Raw genomic sequence first — 19,539 nt, 5'->3', positions numbered from 1 at the left:
GACCACTGTATATAGTGTGACTGCAACGCACTAAAATCAAAAATACTAACTAAATGGTTTTCGGTTTACTGCCACACTATGTTGGTTTTTACAACACTGGCCGAAATGCAACCCTACAACGCCATGTTGCCTCGAGCTGTCAAAAAAATTCGTTCCTTCTCTTTCTTTCCTGTTTAGCGTCATGGTAAGAATCGGAGAACTTTTTTCGGATTAGGTTGAAAAATGTGAAATTAAGCGGTCCTAAGAGCCCGAGATGAATTAAGTCTGTCGGCCGAGCGAACGGGTCAGTGCGTTCAACGTGTAAAAAGAGAATGCAGCTCGGGAGCCGCAAACAATAGTGGAAAATTTGCCTTTGAAATAATTCACGTGGTGGACAACGCGCTGGCCATGCAGCACCTGAACTTAAAATTTCGAGCAACTTCTAATGGGCATTTCTCTGCTTGCAGCCTTTCGAGAGATTCGTACAAACTGGTCGCATCGCCAAGGCCTCCGCAGGTCCCCTGAAGGGGCGCCTGGTGGCCATTGTCGACGTCATTGACCAAAACAGAGTAAGTGCCTCCTTCCAGGCGGGGATTGCAGCAACAATTGGCCGAGTGTCGCGCTCTTGCACATGATGATAATTTGTCTTCTTGATAGGAAGTGCCAACTGACACATAAATGAAGCTAGTTTAACCCACTGAAAGCAAGCAAGCACGCATGGTCTTTGTTGCAGTCTCTCCCTTAACCCTTAGTGTGTGGGAGCCCCAACTAATCGCCGGTTTACTCTGCAGGTTCTGGTCGATGGTCCTCTGACCGGCGTGCCCCGTCAGGAGTACAGATTGAACAATCTGCACCTGACCAAGTACCGCATCAAGTTCCCCTACACCGCGCCCACGCGCATCGTGCGCAAGGCCTGGACGGAGAGCGACCTGAAGGCCCAGTGGAAGGTCAGCCCCTGGTCGGTCAAGGCACAGAACATCTGCAAGGTAAGTAAGAAGTATAGGAGAAGGATTCCTAGTTGTAGAGGAGGGGAGGTCTAGACAGAGAAAAAAGCGGTAGTCAACATCTTAAACTTGTCTTAAAAATATTAAAGATTCAATTAGTATTATATCCTAAATGTTTATATCATATATTTAAAACCCTAACTTATATTTTAAACCTTAAAACACGTGTAAGAGTCTTAATATTCACTCCTAAATCAAAATAGCATCTCTATAAACTAAATGTAAATATTAATCCCTTATTATTGTTGCTATAACTTGTTTATACATTTAGTTTGTGTAAACATTCATCCATTTGTAATATATTCTAATAGTTTTTATTAATTGGATTTTTTAAACCTTAAAAAACACGTGTAAAAGTCTAAATTTTCATTCCTAAATCAAAATAGCATTTTTATAAATCAAATGTAATTATTAATCACTAATTTATGGTTGCTATAACCTCATCAGACATTTAGTTCGTGTAAACATTTATCTATTTATTTTTACAAAATGGTTAACAAACATGAATACATTTTTTTAACATTTATAAACAACAAATTATATAGATAACGACACACTTTCTTCTCTGCCTAGTTGTTTACCTCCTTGAACCGCACATGATGATAGTTGAAAGTTCTTGATAGGAATTGCCGGCTGACACATATATGAAGCTACTTTTATTTTATCTGATTACAATATTAGCTAGTTATGTTTACCATACCCCCGAATAAACTACACTTATTAATCCACTATTTATCCCCTTGCAGCGCTCCTCGTTGAACGACTTTGACCGCTTCAAGCTGCGTTATGCCAAGCGCCAGCGCAACAAGCTGCTGACCATCGCCTTCAACACACTGAAGAAGCGCACCAAGGCTGACGGCACTCCCCGCGTCCTGAAGAAGGATCGTCGCGAGCGTCTGCGCGCCGAGAAGGCCAAGGGTGGCAAGAAGGCCGCGGCCAAGAAGTAAAAATAACAACCTTTAACGAAAGTAACTGCTTGATGAACATCCACCACCATGGAGAAAATAAAAGAAAGTGTTATTTTTAGGAAAAACACACGCACTCGGCCCTTTTTTCTTTTTGGGTGTAACAGTTTTATTTGCTCTCAAGAAACAAAGTGATCTCAAAATCAAAACAGTCCAATCTTTAAAGCGCAGTCTACCGAATATTCTCCCGCTCAAGTGGGGGGGCACTTGCCGTAGATGGTCTGCCAGTTGTTGGGATGGTTGTAGCCCAGCAGGATGGGCAAGTGCAGGAACAGCGTGATATGTTCGCCCTGTATCGACGTGGACACCTTGACCCACTTGCGCAGCCACTCGATCATCGCCTCGCTGCTCAGGCTGTCGGGATTCAGTCCGCGCAGATAGCAGGAGTAGCGCAGGGCCTCGGGGGTCAAATTGTGAACGCCTCCCTCGCGCGTTATGGCCTGGTCCATGTAGTGGACCAGAAAGGCGTGCTCGTGCAGGCGGTGTCGCTTGAAGATGCTGCTCGGCAGGCCATGCAGGTTGACTAGGTTTCTCTAAGGCAAGAGGATTAGCAAGTTGCATCCTCTCTTTTCCCTGATCAGACTTACAACATGCTTTCGCGACATTCCCAGCAGGGAGTAGGGTCCATCGGCGAATATATCCTTCACATCGATTAGCATCTCTGGCGTGGGGTGGGTGCCGCTGCCCAGCTGTCCCAGGATTTCGGCAAAGGCCGCGTGCTTGGGATGCGAGGCCGTCGCTTTGAGCTTGGCCTGCAGGCAGCGGAAGACGTCCTTGTTGTTGCCCAGCCGCCGCTTCATGTAGTAGCTCTGGAACTCGGAGCGCTGCTGCGAGGTCCAAAAGTGGGCAGTGAGAAAGGAGCGGGGGTACCAGAAGCTACGATATAATTCCCGATTATTACAACACTCCAGGATTGAAGTAGGGTTTTCTTACACCAGGGGAAAGAATGCATAGCCCACCATGGGCAGGGAGCAGCCAATTAGCGCCGGGGCCACCTTCATCATGTCCCGCGGCATCTGCATGTACAGCTCCAGCTCCTGGCGATTCAGGGCTCTGATGCCCTGCGGCGAATCATTGGCTATGCGGGCAATCTTCAGGAAGCGCTTCATGTCGCCAAAGAAATCCTTGACGCCATCGAAGAACACCCGGTACAGCTGCATGGCCTTGGGGAAGTTCTTCTCCAGCACCTTGTCGTAGTTCTTCACGTAGTTGAAGTACCGGGTGAATATGTAGTCCTGCATGTTGTCCCGCATCTGATCCCTCTTCGATTTTACGGTGTCCAGCTCCTTGCGCTTCTCGTCCTCGCTTCTTGGCTTCTTGGGCGGCTGGGGGGCGGAGGAGGATGAGGAGGAGGAGGTGCTGCTGCTGGGCTGTACCTTTGGCTTGTTGGCATCCCAGCCCGTCTCGTAGATGACCTTGCCCACGCTGGTTATCTCGGCGGCCACATTTCGCTTGATTTGCGCCGGTGTCGCGGCCGCGGCCTCGGGCTTCGTGGCGTAGTTCCTGTTCCTATCGCTCTGCCTGGATAATTGAATTTTAATGCTGATTGCTAATTGGGGTCAGGTTATCGCGCTCTCACCTGCCGCACAGGTGCCAAAGTGGCCGGCGATCCCGGGGCCAGCAGTTGGCCGTAATCGAGGCGAACCGGGCCACGCGCAACGCCAACGCCATTCCGCAGCTGCGAGTGCCAAGCAGAAACCAGGTAGAGGCGCCTTATTACGCAACCGCCAACCGACTCCAAAGCAGGAGTTGCCCACGAAAATAGGAAAATCCAAGGAGCAGTTCCGATTTGATACGTTCGAACAGCTGTTGCCTGAAAAGGTGGACAAATATCCGAGAAATACCAATTTAATTCCGTAAATATGAACTCTGCGGAGGGTGCATCGGCTAAGTTAGCGAGTGCAACCACCTCATTTAGCGGGTTTTTCTTTTTATTCCAGCTAAAAGTCTGTAGGTAACAGAACATTGGTCATCAAGTGCTGTTACTTAACAGACCGAGGCGTCGTAAAAAGGGGAGCCCCAGAATATTCCATTCGAATTTTAAAGTTCGTCGTAAAAGGTTTAACTTGCATTTGGCAGAAGAATAAGTCGCGTTACAATGAGTTCTCAGCAAAAAATAAAAGAAATCTTAAATAACTTGCAAATCTCCGACGACGACCGTTGCGTATACACGAGGGATGCGATTGCCATTCAAAACCATGTGATTGAGGAGCTGAAAAAGGTGGACCCGACTTTTCGCAATGCCTTTGACGGCCTGAGCCTGGGTGGTAAGTTAATTTTAGACCAGTTATGACCAGCAGAAGCACCTCCTTCGGGATTTTCGCACAGCATAAGGCTCACTTCCAGAAGGTTCGCAGAGAAAATCACACAGGCTTCTGCTGACCATCACTGCAATAAATATATGCCTAAATAGTTGTCTATATAAAAATTTGTTCTTATCAGGCAGTTACTTGGATCGCGTCAAGCTAGTGACTCCCGATGAATTCGATTTGCACTTGAAGCTCAAGTTCCCATTTCAAATTACTCCGAAGGCAGACGAAAAGGGTTTCGTTTTCCTTTATGCACCTGGAGGAACAAACTCGCGGATCGTATCCTATGATGGCTATATTCGTCGCCAGGATCTTCAGGAATGGTTGCGTAGTATCTTCAAGAAGGTGTTCAATCCAACTTTGAGTCTTCGGTGTACCAGCTCTGGCAATTCGTATACTGTGAGTTATACAATGGAGGGATACGGCTGCGCCCATTCCATAGAGGCCAAGTGCGGAAATCGTACCATATCCTTCGATTTCGTTCCGGCTTTTGAGTTCAATGTCTCTCAGTGGCCGTTCCCGGCCACTCCACCGGTTCCCTACCAGGTGCGTAGCCAATATCCCTGGTTCGCCATTCCGCAAAAGAAGTCGGGAAGCTCCGACGATCGCACCTTTATGGTTTGCGCCCCAACCTGGGAACGTGAAGTGATGAAGGGCTCTTACAATCTGAAGAACGTACTGCGTCTCATGAAGGGATTACGTGATGGGAATTCCGAAGAACTGCCGCACCTGTCCAGCTACATGCTAAAAACCGTGCTCCTCGATGTAATTGATAATGTTAACTGGCAACGCGACGAGGGTCCTCTTCTGGTGGAAATGTGGGGACGTTTGGTGGATCGCCTAGATGGTGGCAGACTGGATTTCTTCATGGCCAACGGGCACAATATCTTCGATCGTCTAAATCAACGACAACTAAGTATGTGTCGCAGTAATGCCAGAAGCATTTACCATAACCTACAAAGGTACTACAATTACAACAACACTTATGAATTGCAAAAGCTTTTTAATTAAAACTAACAATCAATGCATTTTATAATACCAAAATGTTTCTCTCTATGTCAACCAGAACCATAAATATGTATTCCAAACTATGTATTCCATATATAACCGAATAACTTTTCAATAAAAATCATTCATACTTATTCTGGTACACATTTTTCATATTTCGGCTTCTTGGAGATAAAAGTAACAAAATCAACAAGTGATGCAAAAGCAAAGCATTGTCATGAAATTTACTTACATATACTGGCGATAATTTTTGCCAACGTCTAATTTTTTGACTGCGTAACTTTATGGAACCAAAGGGGAAATACCGGGAATAAACACAAAAGACTGTACAAATAAGCTTTGGGTCTTCGAAAGAATTGCTGGACAGATAAGAAAGTGCTTACGAGTGCGGAAATTGAAACAAAGCAAATAATTGTCACTGGAAACTCTTCAGCTAAATTTCTTATCTTCAAAAGTCTCTGGTGTCTGGTGTTATAGCAGCTTAATTTAAGGCAATAAACTAAGATAATTCAATGGTTCAATGGAAAATAAGTTAGTAAAATGTTTAAATTTTTGCAAATTCAAAATGGTAAAATATTGTAAACGGTTGCTAAGTAAAAGTTAATACCTTAAGAAGAGTAAAAGCGAATTATGTGTACACATTTGTTACAAATGATTTGTAGTTTATGAATTATTTCTAAATACAGATTCTAGATTTACTTTCCATAAAAGCGTTTCAAAACTTGGCGCCCTTTCGCCGCAGCAAGCAGTTGCGCAGTGTTTTTGGGAGAGAGGCTTTCTCCCAACTTGCAGCCGGAATTGAGCTGCTGCTGCGGGAGCAGAGAAAGTCCATTTCAGTCCACCCGGAGTCGTCTGTTGCGTCGGTTGCCCGAGTCCCTTCCGTTCGCAAAAAAGCGCGGCGGTGTGTTTGCATTCGCCTCGTAGATGCTGGCTGCAATCGAGAAAAACAAAAGCAGCAGTGGCAGCAATAAAAACCAAAGCCACAACGGCAACGAGGGGAGAAATTAAGCGGAGGCGCAAAAAAATACGAAATCGTAACTAATCACCAATGGCGGCCACTTTTGGCCATTTTGTGGCATAAGCGGAAACGGAAATGTGCGTTAGTTGTTTGGCAGGTCGAAGGGGAAGGGGAAGGAGAAGGGGGCGGGGCAGGAAAAGGGGGCGGCGAGACCTTCAGCGGGAAATTGTAAAACTTAGCGCGTGTCCAACTTGCTTGACTTCCCACTTGTGTCAGCGTTGGAAAAGCGGAAAAGCGGAAAAAAAGGCGGACAAAGTTACCCGAAAGACACTCTCTAATGTCTCTTTCTAAGCACCTGTGTGTGAGTGAGTGTGCTTGTGGTGTACATAACAGTGCGTGTGTGTACGCGTGTTTTTTCCGCTTAGCTACTGTGCGATTTATTTATCTGCCACAGGATATGGGATATTGCATATATACATACGCCCAGCGAGCTGGAAAAGCTTCAGTTACACTATTGACACTGGCACAAACACATCCCATTTGTTTGTCCGCCCCCTCATAAAAATAGAACTAACTGAACGCCATAAATACAACCGCCGAAGTGCCTGGTGGCTAGGTTTAATTGAAAAAACGTCAATATTCCTTCAGGCGACCACCCGTTGAGTCCGATTCCGTCCTCGTCGTCCGAAAAAGTCCTTGGCAAACTCTGTCGAAGTTCAAGGTGCCCATGCTGCCCATATTAAGTGAATTCCCACGCCTTGTCCACCGCCTCCGCCGACGATGTTCTGTGGGATTACATAAAGTGCCAATCTTGCCAACGGAATGCTTTATTCATTATGGAGATTTCCCTTCGCTGGGAGTCAATTCAATATGGTTTCGGCCTTATTGAATTGCCCCGCCATGAGTTGCACTTTATGAATATTTCAGTTTAATGCATTTCCATTTTGGCCGGGCCATGGGAAAACAATTTCGTCGGATTACACAGCAGAATCCTTGGAATGGGCAAACATTAGGGAAAAATTCGAGAGCAAGAAAGTCCTGGAGATGATATCACAAAGCAAACTTTAATTCTTCAGATGGCTTAAGGGCAAACAAAGAAAGTCTCCAGCTTGGAAATTAAAATTTAAAGTCAACACTTAAATAAATTAAATTTTGAAGTATATATTTTTATTTATTTATTAATATATATTATTTATTTTGAGGTAGTTAGGCACTATACCATTTATTTTACACTAACCCAAAAAATATCAAATATTATCAAAGAATCCATTACCTTTTTATGCACTTGCTATGTCCAACAAAGCAAACGTGATTCGACTGTCAATTACCAGGGGTAAACTGCATGTTGATGCAGTAAGTGATGGTCAGAATGGTATAATTAAATTAGGTTTTTGCGGCCAGCAGGGGAAGTTCGACACTATCAATTGCGAGCGACATTCAGCAGGCAATCGATAGTGTCAACACGAACTAAAATTCCTGGCAGATGCCTAATTGCCACTGTCACTTTTAGGTCACTTTGCTCGATTCCGAAACTATGACAAACAATTAGCATAAACGGCCAACAGGCAGTCGAGTTGGTAAGTGGTGTGTATCGCACAGCAGGGCAATTTGCTGCTCCCTAAATGAAAGTTGTTTAGTCCTCCGCTTTGCCGCTGCCATAAAGTTAATCATACGCACCGTTGAACCGCAGCCAATTCCATTACATGGCTGCAATTTCAGTGCCAAGAGCACTTGCAAACGCGGTCTGACACACCCGCCCACAGGAAAACAAATACTGGCAGCGCAAAATAATAGTAGTCGCGCGCGGAAAATCGAGAATTGTCTTGGCTCGACCGTGAAATGTTTTGTAATAGTTTTAGGGTTATATTCAATTTGTTCTGGATGTTTTCACCTAAAGCAGAACTCATGTAAGTGCACGGAAAAAGGTGTGAAATAAGCGTGACACAGATTTTGCCAAGGGATTTTACCCATTTCTATCACTTAATAACAAATTTAACTAAGATAAATTAATATCGATAGCATTTTAAAGTTTTAGGCACATGTTTTGATCAACCACAGAGATTTAACTATAGATTTTATGGCTAGTTCTTAAAGTAATTATAATTATTTTAAATAATTATATAAATAATTTTACAAAATCCTATTAGTTCGTCCTACCGTTAAATTGTATCATATGTGCATTAAAAACATCATCTTAAAGAGGTCCACTCTGATACGTGACAAAATGTTCAACGTCAAGTCCATCAAGGTCAGGAATAAAAGTTTCTTGGCTACCGCTTCTTGGCAAATCCTTTCACTTTACTGGCAAAGCCCGCTTCATTCCATTTGTCAAAATATATTAGCTACAACCCCATCGAAATTGGCTTTTCTTGTTCAATTGTGGTGGAAAACTGCATCGCTGGCATACCTTAATGCCCACAAGAAGGTGGCGACAATGGCAAACGACGCTGGCGAAAAATGCAAAGCACGCGAAAATGCGTTTAAAAGTGGGCACAGCTTGGGGACAAACATTTCGGGACGGGGGTGTAAGGCGCTGGGGGGCGGGAACGGGGGTGGGGGGTCCTTGTCGTATATGCAAATTCACTCCTGAGCTTTGCCCCACACACACACAGAGACTACCGCCCTGGGAAAACAACAAACAACTGCAGTGAGTTGCGGTGAGTGTGAGTGACAGCCTGGCAGACACCTTGTCAATGTCTTGCGGCTACGAATAACCCCTGTCCCCCACCCCCCGCCAGGAATCATCACACCGGCGACTCTGCCACGCGTTGCCAGGCAATGTTAAGTACACTGGAAAAAACGGGATACATTTTAAGGTTCCTTGTAAAATATAGTAAAAAGGGGTTTTCAAACCGAAATCTTAAGTGCTCAAAAAATACCTTATTCTATAAAGTTTTAAATATATGTTATAAAGTTAATAAAATGTTAATGTTTTTAATTTAATTAGGTTCTAAAACGTTTTATTTCTTGTAAACAAATTATTTTTGTCAATATATTTTTAAAACGTATATTAAAAAAATCGAAATAATTTATATTCAATTTTATGTAAACTGATTGTAATTAAAAAGATTATAAATATGTGTAATATTTGATTAAGTATAGAACATTTTTTTTCTGTGTACCAAGAACTCAAAGTAACACAAGCAACAGCAACAATGACAACAGGCAGGGAGCAAGCCAAGTGGCAACAGCACAGCTGACTGGCTGCATATTTGCATACACTAAGGTGAATTTACCTTTTTTTTTAGGAGGTGGCACAAGTTTAACACGGTTGCTGCTTTTGTTTTTGGGCCTTGAAGGCGCCGCGGGTGTTGCTTTAATGAATGTGCAATGCTGATGCATTTCTTTGGCAAAATGCGAAGAACAAAAAGCATTGCATACTTTGGTGGGCCCCAAAGGAGGCCTGCTAGGAATTCCCTGCGAATAGGATTAGCTTAGCTTGTGGGCCCGACATCGCCAATTAGCGAAAAGCAACGTCCAATTTGCATTTACTTCCTTTTATAATTTTCACTAGCTTTGAATTTTCACACACGATTGCTAAACCGAAGAAATTTTAATTATATATTCGCAAATCCCATCAGTTAATTGAAAATCCTTTTAATAATATGGTTGGTAAAAGTTAAGTAGTTACTAAAACCACGGTGAATTTAATTGGCTGGTAAAAGTGGCTTTGTAATTATCCTAAATTAAATTAAAAATTCAGATTATAACAGGTTTAGCTGAAGTCGCAGAATTTAATGGAAACTTTTACGCGGGGAAAAGTTTTGACAACTACCATAAACTTTCTTTTCCAGTTAACTGAATGACTTAATAAAAACGAATAACTGCAAGCGAACTTTTTAATTGCAAAGCAGTAAAATTAATTCCAACTGAAATTATTCCCATTATTAGTTAAGTTTTAAGAGCTTCTTAGACTTGAAAATCATGGATTGTCACGCTAAAATTGGATTACTTGAGTGAGTCAATTAAAATAATTATTAATACGTTGTGAGTCAGCTAAAATTATTAAATGCTCCGAAATAATCCGTAAAAATGTTTATTTAATTGAGTCGCAATTTGAGAGCGAAACAAACGGAAAACCGCAGACCAATTAACACATTTCAACGGGCATTTCAAGCGCAGCTAATCCGCCGACAGTAAATTTTGGACAGCTTCCCCCTTTTAACCTGTCCGAAAATCGATTCCCCGCGGCTCTTCAACCGAAAGCACTATAAATTGTAACGTTCTTGTGTGAGTGGCCAGATTTGCAGACTGCATCATAGATAACCATTTCGGTCTGTTAATTATGTATGCGGGCTGAAAATGTTGTCCCAACCAAGGGGCAAGTGTGTGGATATTTGGATAGTTGAGGGCCTAAAGGAAGAGCAGTGCAAATGCAGTCAAGCCCAAGAGGCAAATAAAGGCTCAAGAAGTTAAACCAGCCAGCTCAAGTGTGTGCCATATAAACCATTCCAGCACACACTTATGGCCATAGGATCAGTGGCTTAGCAAGGATTATATTTAAGGGGGTTAGAAATACTTGAATTTTAAGTTTGATTAATATTTTAGTAGGTAAAAATATTTAGGGTTTTTCAGTTAAAGAGGTATAATTCGTTTAGGCTAGACAGAGAATTAGGAAAAACAGATAAGCGTATAAGTATACCAGTATACTTACCATGCGCATGTCGATTTGATCCCATAGAGTTTTTTTGTGGAGGCATTTTAAATAAGCTTTCCTGTAATCCCTTTATTCTATTTCTTTTTATTTGTTTAAGTAGAATTTACACCCTATCTGCACCTCTGCCCAGGATAGCATGTTGCTCTAGTCTCCGTTTTGCCAACGATTTGCCGGCTCAATGCTCACAGACTCTCAAAAACGGCTTGAGATTGTTGCCATGTCGAGGTGGTTTCGCTCAAATTTATTTAAATAGCATCAGGACAAGGGGTAACTTGTGGGTTTTGGGGGAAGGGGGAGAATGATGCTATTTGCGTGCCGCTGAGCGCGGGAAATTGAATTAAGTTTTCATTTAGCAAATAACTTGCAGCTGCCACAGCATATACAAATTGCATTATTTATTGCACTTTGCAGAGGCGACCCCAAATAAACAATCATCACATAAATACGTAATCAACAAGCGGCCCCAAAAAAAGAGAGACTCCTTGGCTGGCAGCCAAACGCTGCCACAAACCACCCACCCACCGGGCAGCACCACCCAACCACTGAGCCACCCACCCACAGCATGTAAAGCTCTCTCCGTGGGCGGGGGGAGTGGCACAGACACTTTTCGAGGAAGCCGAGCATAGGTGTGAGTGAGGCGATGTGAAGGCAAAACATTTTGTAATATTAAAGAACAGACAGGAGGAGGACGAGTACCTGTTGCCGACCCGTCCATAAAACTCTGGACAGGGGCTAAAGAGTTCGGTGAAAGGTTAAAGGTGAAGGGAGAAAGGATAAAACCACAACGATGGCCGTCAACGTACTGGACTACGATCACTTCGCCATCAGCGCCATTGTGGTGGGCAGTCTGCAGCTGGTCTTCTTCCTGATCAACTCCATGCTCCAAATGGACAAGCTGACGGACTTTGCCGGCGGAGTTAACTTTATCATCATCTCCCTGCTGACCTTCTTCCTCGGCCAAATTGATCGGCCCTCGAAGGTAAGTGGAATTTACTTGAGATAATATTTTATTATTACAATAAGTATCTTCGAAATCATTTTAATTTGGTCAGAATATGGGCATTGTTTCTTAGTATCATGCTCGGGTGAAAAGTGAATGGAAATGTGGTATTCCAAAACTATACAAGAAGTTACCTATCTAAATAAAAATGCAAAAATCATCCTTGAAATCAAAATAATAATTTATTTAATATTAATTAAAAACCCGCAAAATACAATTTAACAAACAATTTTTTTTAGTTTGAAACAAAACCTTACAATTTAATAATTTACAAATTAAAGATAAATAGGATAGATTTTATACCAATTTAAGAAGATTATAAATTGGTTATGGTAAACATTTAACTCAGCCTTCCCAAAACTAATAATGAATACAAATTGTTGTTGAACAAATAAAATTTATTGTATTGCATTCATTTGAAAAAGCCAAATATATTTTATATCTGATATGTTGAACATAATTTATGGCTATACTTGAAATTTTAACAATGCATAATTTATGAGCCATTTTGTTTATTCTGTTTATTAGCTCGCACTCTTTCATTGCGCCATATATGGCGTATACGTATTTTTTCGAGCAAATTAAATCCTGTGAACTTGAAGCCTGACCATAAACATGTCGCCCAACTGGGCGTGAAGGGGCTGCTGTAGTGGGTGGTTTTGGGTGCTCTATGAAGGGCTGTGGGCGATGGGCGGTGGGTGGGTTTCGGTGGTTTCGGCTGCTGACATTGAAAACTGAGTTTTGCATACGCACGCCGACACAGACACAGACATCAACGCATACAGACCCAAACATCCATTGCCGACAAACAAAAGGTTACGCCCACCGAGGCCCACATTTCAGCTGTTGTTTCTCGTTGTTTGCTGTTGTTCCATTTGTTGTTATATCTGCAGTAGCTGTAGCTGTAGCTGTGGCTCGTGGGTCTCCTTCTGGCTGAACATGACCTTGGCATCGTGAGGGTCTTCAATCTGTCTGTCGCCGTGTCCTTCCGCCAGGCTATCACGATGCCTAAGCAGCCAACTAACGCTATTTGCGGGCAGCCTGAAAGCGAATCTATCCACTCCAGAATGGTCCATAACTTATAATTAATTAACTTGACACGATGGCCAATTTCGTAGTTAAGCCCTTAATTAGCACGGTGCTAAAGAGGAAAACAATGTTTACCTTAAATAGTGACTGACAGCTCATTACGAGGACCATAGTACTCTTAGTGGACGATCAAGCTTCTACTCATAAAGTATACTATACTTTTTAATCGTGCTAACAAGGGGATCAAACTTATTGTATCTATAGCTTTGTTTTTAAATTTCATAATTTGACAGCTGCCAATGAAACGTGCGAAGAACTATTTGGGAAATGGACATTACCTAGATTTTTAATAAAAAAAACTTTTAAAATATTTGTTTTGCGATTTTTTGAAATATTTTTTAATTTTAGAAAAATAATAGTAGCCATCGGTTTATTTATTTACAAATATACAGTTTATACGGTACCTGTAATATGAAATTTATTGAGATGCTGAAATGATTTTAGCTGCTTTTTTTGCTTCAGATTGAACCGCGTATATTTAACTTGATTTATCTTTGATGCTGACACACTTTACCGCCGGCTCTTTTAATATAATTAATATTAAATACTCATTTTCGCTTCATTACCATCTCTTCAAAAGATTTTAATTAAGATTACCCTAATTATTGAATGAAATATGAGAGAACGGACGCAAACAAAGAGTGAAATTATTTTGGTTTCAATTTCCATTGTCATGTGCTTCATTTTCCTGTCTGCTTATCTGACACTTTTGCACTTGAGGCTAATTTATTTTAATTAATAAGAGAAACACCCACTTGCGGATCATTAAAACCTCTTAAGAGGAGCTTAATAAAGATAAAACAATAATATTCCTCTTTAACAAAGACCGTAAAAGCTTTGTTTCAGTTTCCAGTTTAAAACGCCCCTCAATGTATCGATTTACCGAATAGCCCATGAAAGCCCATTAAGGGCTTATAACAATTCGCACAGCACAAGAGATACAAATTGAGAAATAAATTCATTCTTATCGATTCTGTTGTGGGTTTTTGCTGGGCAAACTCGTGTGCAAAACAAACAATCGAGGGTAAAATCTGCACGACCACACACATTTATGAGCTTTTAATTTTTGGGGCCGAATTGTTTACAAATCAAACAAAGAAGTTAAAATCGAGGTATTAATTTTGTTCGAATGTCCAATAAACTTTTGCTTCCCACACTTTTGTGGCAATAACGAATTTAGTATCGATCGTAAATTAAAATTAAACTTCCCCCAGCAGACATTAAGTTAGGAATGCAAAATTTATTTAAAGACTGGAGGCAAATGGCGGACGCAGGACGTCGAGCGGAAACGGAAGTGCTGCCATTGCTTGTGGCTGTTGTCGCTTGTACAGCACTACAGTGCACAATTGCTCACTGCTCGCTGCAGCTGTGCGATGGCCATAAAAATGCTTTACTGGCGCTGTATGCAGTCGCCTGTCGATGGTTTATCGCCGTTCAGTCTCGCTTAATAAATCGAGCGATAAAATAGCTTAAGCCCCGGCTGAAAGGCAGCTCAATCAAACGACAAAATGGGCAATCAAGTCCGCCCTGCGATACGACAAACCCATTAAACTATCAACTGCTCGGGGCCCTCAATAAAGTGCGCCCTTCCATAGTCCTACGACCATATGACCTCGCCCTGCCATCGACTTTGGCTGGCGGTTACGGTCATGAGCCGCCTGTTCACTGCCATTGACAAAGCAATTTAACAATTTTTCCTGCATTTTTCATGACGGCGTTTGACGAAGGAGCGGTTGGCTGGCTCCTCCTCAACCACGCGAAATGCATTTCTGATTCAGTTTCGCCGCCAATGACGTTTATAAATATGCAAAGTGCAGTCGACTCATTCATTATTGAACCAACTGCCAACTGCCCCGTGGCCACTTTGGCAGTTGGCTGGGCGGAGCATAGAACCGCTTGCACTCGTGCGTGCTCCGCTTTATTTATGCAAAATTTGCATGACCACCGAAAGTGGTTTTGTAAAATAAAATATCCACGAATAAAAGCACAAAATGTTTTCCTTTGACGGTGCAAAAACTGAAAATTCGTGCAAATTGCTCGTTGGGCAATCAATTTTCGTGCATTCGGAGGCGAGGGGACGAATCGCCAGATACCCTAGGTGAGGAAAATGCCTCTGTTATTGTGGGGATACTAAAATAGTTACGAGAGCTGCTTCCTGTCCAAGGATACACCGGCTCAGCCTTGAACTCGAACTTTCGCCGAGCCTCCCTCAATTGCCCTCGAATATATATCTCATCCGGCAAATGGCAACCACTAAATGTTTATTGCCGTGATACGACCACACTCTCCAGTTTATTGCCCAAAAACATCTTTAAGAATGGCCTTCTTCCTGATGAGTTTTCTCTTCAACCTTCAGGTTGAATTTTTACTGTATTGAACTCATGTCCAGAGTTCTACACATTAAACTTAATTTTTTTATAAAACGTTTTATAAAAAGTTAATTGGTTATTATTTTTTAAATAAATTATAAGTTATAATTTATAACCCACACAACATAAAATCTTCTTCCCGTAAAATCGATTCGGCCATGCAAATTAAGGTCATGCACCCATATCGTTTTTACATGAAATACTCTTTTCGAACAGGTAAAATTTACCTGGCCTAGTATCAAATTAAAATTGAGCTTACATATTGTAAAATAGATTTACGTTTCATATCGATTTTTTGTATTGTATTGTATTTAAAAAGTGGTTTTATCTAACAAACAAGATTTTGCAACTAAAATATTAAAATTTGTATAAAATGAAAGACAATGGAATAATGATTTTAAAAGATATTTGGATTGTTAATACCAAACTGAAGTATAACTTTACCTTTATAAGCACAATATGAAATTTATAAATTAATTTATTTTTTGCTTATCTAACGCCTTTCTATTTAGACACCTCAATTTAACGATTTAGTTTATTATATTAACCTCATTTCCAGGCCTACGACAGTCGCCAGCTGATGGTTACGTTCTTCGTTTGCCTGTGGGGCGCAAGGCTGTCCGGATATTTGCTATATCGCATTATAAAGTTGGGTCGCGACAAGCAGTTCGAGGATACCCGCCGCAACATCATTCGCTACGCGGTCTTCTGGACCTTCCAGGTGAGTTCTAGTGGGGCTAAACCAATCGGTTGCGTCAGCCACTTTTCAATATTCGACTCTCAATGACAGAACCTTCAACTTGGAGGTGGAAAATCAATCAAACTGTCACTAATTGACACGTGCGCAAAGGCTTTGAATATTTCATATTTCAGCACCTGTCGGCCTGGTTGGAAATGGTAATCTCAATGTGGCCCAGACCCAGACCGACCAGCAATTAAAGCGCCATTCTCTCTGGCAGAATGACATGACACATGTGGGCGACACCAACTAAACGTTGAGCGGGCGGTGGGTGGTGGTTGGTGTCCAAGTGGGTGGTTGGTGGCTTGTGGGCGGCTTGCTGCCGAGTGGGTGGTTGCAGTCCGTCCGGCCTTTATTGTCATGGTGCTGGCGCTGGCGTGCTGCATGTGGCATGTCCCGCCATCGTTTTGTCTCCATTTATTTCGAATTTCGCCCGAATTCCAATCACTTGTTGCCAGTTGAAATATTGCCATTGCAATTTGAGCATAACTGCCAAAATGAAAAAGAGTCTGGTAGATGGGACTTCAATTCGATACAGTTTTGTTGAGTGTGGTATTGAAAAATTCTCGGTTTTTCCGTCAAAGTGGGAAAGTAAAATATGGTTTAAAAACGATTGAAGATGCTCCTAAGTCTTACTAAATTCTAACAAAAATATTAAAAAGTTAAGATCTGCAGAAGGCTTTAAAAAATATTTCCATTGCTTGATAAGACCCATGATCCTAGATAATTATATTTCTTCTAGAGCTAACAGTGTATTTTTACAAATAATACTTTCCCAAGATTGTTATGTTCTCGAAAGCTTTAAGAAATACCCCTTTTAATTTAAAATTTACATTTTAAAAGGTTTATATTTTACTTGAATTTTAATTTCCTGTTTTTAGGCCGTGTGGGTGTACATTGTGTCACTGCCTGTAATAATCATCAACTCACCGCGCCACTCGCAGCCGCGTGCCCCAAAGACCATGACCACCTTGGACTCCACGGGAACGGGTATGTTCATCGTGGGTTTGCTGGCGGAGACCTATGCGGATCTGCAGAAGTTCTCCTTCCGCCAGGATCCGGCCAATCAGGGCAAGTTCTGCAATGATGGTAAGCCATTGATAATGTTCTTTGGTATAAGTTATTAAGTGTAATCCCTAAAAGGCCTGTGGAGCGTCTCCCGGCATCCCAACTACTTTGGGGAGGTAGTCATCTGGTGGGGCATCTTTGCCATATCGCTGAATGTGATCAGCGGTCACGAGTGGGTGGCGATTGCCTCACCCATTTTCACCACGATGATCATACTTTTTTTGTCCGGGATTCCCTTGAGGGAACGAAGTGCCGATGAGAAGTACAAAGAGTAAGTATTATTATTTTTTAAGTTATTACTGGGGTTAATAATCATAAAAGAACTGTAGAAAAAATAAATAAAACTGCCCTTTTAGCGAGATACTTAAGGTTTCATAAAGTACATACTTCTTGAATAATTTATAGAGCTGTCCCTTTAAGTGATTTAATATTCTCCCCCCGCCTTTTGCAGCCAGCTGGAGTACCGGAAGTACAAGGCCTCGACCTCGCCGCTGATCCCAGTGCCCCCCGCCGTCTACGTGGAGGTGCCCAGTGCCCTGAAGTTCATCCTGTGCTGCGAGTTCCCCATCTACGACTCGATGCGGATCCAGAAGGACCTCAGTCCGTACTCGCTCTCGATAGCGCGCTCCCACTCGCACATCTAGCAGTCAGTGGCCCACTCCAGCAGCGCGGCGGCTGGCGTGGGTCAGGTGAACGCCCACTCGGGCGGTCACTCGGCGGGTCACTCGGGCGGCCATTCGGCGGGCCACTCGCTGCACCGGGGCCAGTGCTACGGGGCCAATGGCGGGGACGCCGAGAGCCACCAGAATTGCGGCGGCAGCTGTCGCAACGTGCATGTCAAGTCGAATCCGTACCAGTGCGAGGCGGGCTACGGCCACTATCCGGTCTGCCACACGGACGACGACACCGATGACGGGATCATCTACATGGACCGCACCCACTTCTATCACGAGCACGAGGAGCAGCACCTGGCGAAGGCGGCGCCGGGCACCAAGTGCAGCTACCTGGCCGAGGAGGAGCTGGCCTCCGACTACGACGAGGACGTGCCGGCCATCGATCTCAGCAAGGCCACCAGTGTGGAGAGCTTCGGCACCCGGGTGCAGACGGAGCGGGCGGTGAATGCCGACGGGTTACCCGTGACCGTGACCACGATTTTGTGATTGCCACCTTAAGATCACTGCTCGATCGGATTTCGATAAGGATCAGATTTTTATATCGCATGTACAATGGTGTGGAACTATTTGCTAAAACTGTAAGTCTTCGAATTCATTCTTCTTTTGGAGAAATGTGGCTTTAAACTAGTAATTGCATGAAGTTTATTAACCAGTAATTCAAATCTATTTTTCTTGAGTAGGATATTATTCTGCAGCCATCTTCTCAAGGTTGTTTTCAATTCTCAAAGAGTCAAATAACAGTTTTAAATTTCAAAGGATAATTTTGTGAATTAGAAGCTTATAATGACTAAGTCATGATTTCAAAGGCGAACCCTTATATTTTAGATACAACTTCGTTCCACCCTTAAGTACAGAAATAAAGCCTGGCTTTACACAAGCTGGGTTGAGATTTTTTTGCTGACGAATGCCAAAGTACCGGATTAGATTAGTACCAAGCATCTTGGATACTCACAGCTGTCTAACACTCTAGTCTCTATGCTATTGTTGCTCAAATAACTAATGTGCCTCTTATGTGCTCTGCGCACCCTTAGATTGTTGCACTCTTACAAAGTTTACGCTAGTCTCTGTTGAACTATTGAACCCCCCGCAGATCAAAAAGGAACTATAAGTATATCTATATCTATATCTCAACTGCATATTTTCGTATCGTATCGAACCGAACCGAACCGCAAAACCACACCCCACCAAACAAAAGGAATCGAATCTGAAGCCATTTAAACTGAAACATATCCCAAGGCAACGGCAACCCAACCAAAGGTCGATTTACACATACAATAAGTACAAGAATTGTCGCAGTGAATTACGATGGAGGAGGACGTTCGATAGCCATTGTTATTTTATATACAGGAATATCTACTCGTAGTAGCTAAAGAGAAATATACCCCATGTATATGTACGTTACCAAAAATGTTCTCGATAAGTGTACGTGTCTGTGTCTAGTTTGTGTCTCAAATGTTAAGCAGTATTACCTAATGAACGAATTGTACCTAAATGATTACGCTGAGTATGGAAACTAATAAACGGAACTAAAGAAATGCTCTTGGATTTAATTTATTTCAGAGGGGTTAGGTTAATTCAAAGGTATTAACAATAAAGGGGTTAAAAATGAATAGTTTTCTGGATTAATATTGTTATTAGGTTGAATTTTAAAAGGTTTTTAGTGTCGTTGCAAACCTCGTAGGCCATGGAAAAATCCTAAAGATGGCTCTGATCCATCCGT

General features: G+C 42.4%; 4 protein-coding genes across 4 annotated transcripts; 3 read left to right on the top strand and 1 right to left on the bottom strand.

Moving 5' to 3' along the window:
* The first annotated feature begins 161 nt into the window (after window positions 1-161).
* On the top strand, window positions 162-2,020 carry RpL14 (ribosomal protein L14). The gene is made up of 4 exons (XM_017137038.3): window positions 162-184; window positions 447-548; window positions 771-965; window positions 1,730-2,020. Exons 1-4 carry the CDS (start codon window positions 182-184, stop codon window positions 1,928-1,930), a joined length of 501 nt encoding a protein of 166 aa, XP_016992527.1. The 5' UTR covers window positions 162-181; the 3' UTR covers window positions 1,931-2,020.
* On the bottom strand, window positions 2,001-3,774 carry LOC108054183 (LETM1 domain-containing protein 1). Its single transcript, XM_017137035.3, has 4 exons — window positions 3,528-3,774; window positions 2,882-3,469; window positions 2,536-2,824; window positions 2,001-2,481 (listed from the first exon to the last, which is right to left on the bottom strand). Exons 1-4 carry the CDS (start codon window positions 3,617-3,619, stop codon window positions 2,140-2,142), a joined length of 1,311 nt encoding a protein of 436 aa, XP_016992524.2. The 5' UTR covers window positions 3,620-3,774; the 3' UTR covers window positions 2,001-2,139.
* Window positions 3,775-3,971: 197 nt separating this feature from the next.
* LOC108054184 (cyclic GMP-AMP synthase-like protein) lies at window positions 3,972-5,404 on the top strand. Its single transcript, XM_017137037.3, has 2 exons — window positions 3,972-4,215; window positions 4,391-5,404. Exons 1-2 carry the CDS (start codon window positions 4,047-4,049, stop codon window positions 5,266-5,268), a joined length of 1,047 nt encoding a protein of 348 aa, XP_016992526.2. The 5' UTR covers window positions 3,972-4,046; the 3' UTR covers window positions 5,269-5,404.
* A 691-nt stretch (window positions 5,405-6,095) lies between these two features.
* LOC108054204 (uncharacterized) lies at window positions 6,096-19,348 on the top strand. The gene is given in 6 exon segments (XM_070214410.1): window positions 6,096-6,360; window positions 11,292-11,859; window positions 15,898-16,059; window positions 16,959-17,166; window positions 17,221-17,416; window positions 17,597-19,348. Coding segments are annotated over 5 exon segments (1,467 nt in total). The 5' UTR covers window positions 6,096-6,360; window positions 11,292-11,667; the 3' UTR covers window positions 18,306-19,348.
* Window positions 19,349-19,539: the final 191 nt, after the last annotated feature.

This window comes from Drosophila takahashii, chromosome 3L (genome assembly GCF_030179915.1).
Source record: "Drosophila takahashii strain IR98-3 E-12201 chromosome 3L, DtakHiC1v2, whole genome shotgun sequence".
Classification (NCBI taxonomy): domain Eukaryota; kingdom Metazoa; phylum Arthropoda; class Insecta; order Diptera; family Drosophilidae; genus Drosophila; species Drosophila takahashii.
Note: the sequence above shows the minus strand (reverse complement) of the source record. Positions and strands in the feature narration are given on the sequence as shown.

Bases quoted from the DNA above. Each gene is read 5' to 3' on its own strand.
- LOC108054183 (XM_017137035.3), bottom strand. From the start codon at position 3,619: ATGGCGTTGGCGTTGCGCGTGGCCCGGTTCGCCTCGATTACGGCCAAC. The intron at 3,470-3,527 runs GTGAGAGCGCGA...TCAATTATCCAG, and splicing joins CTTTGGCACCTGTGCGGCAG to GCAGAGCGATAGGAACAGGA. The intron at 2,482-2,535 runs GTAAGTCTGATC...CTCTTGCCTTAG, and splicing joins GAATGTCGCGAAAGCATGTT to AGAAACCTAGTCAACCTGCA.
- LOC108054184 (XM_017137037.3), top strand. From the start codon at position 4,047: ATGAGTTCTCAGCAAAAAATAAAAGAAATCTTAAATAACTTGCAAATC. The intron at 4,216-4,390 runs GTAAGTTAATTT...TGTTCTTATCAG, and splicing joins TGACGGCCTGAGCCTGGGTG to GCAGTTACTTGGATCGCGTC.
- RpL14 (XM_017137038.3), top strand. The intron at 549-770 runs GTAAGTGCCTCC...TTTACTCTGCAG, and splicing joins ACGTCATTGACCAAAACAGA to GTTCTGGTCGATGGTCCTCT. The intron at 966-1,729 runs GTAAGTAAGAAG...ATCCCCTTGCAG, and splicing joins AGGCACAGAACATCTGCAAG to CGCTCCTCGTTGAACGACTT.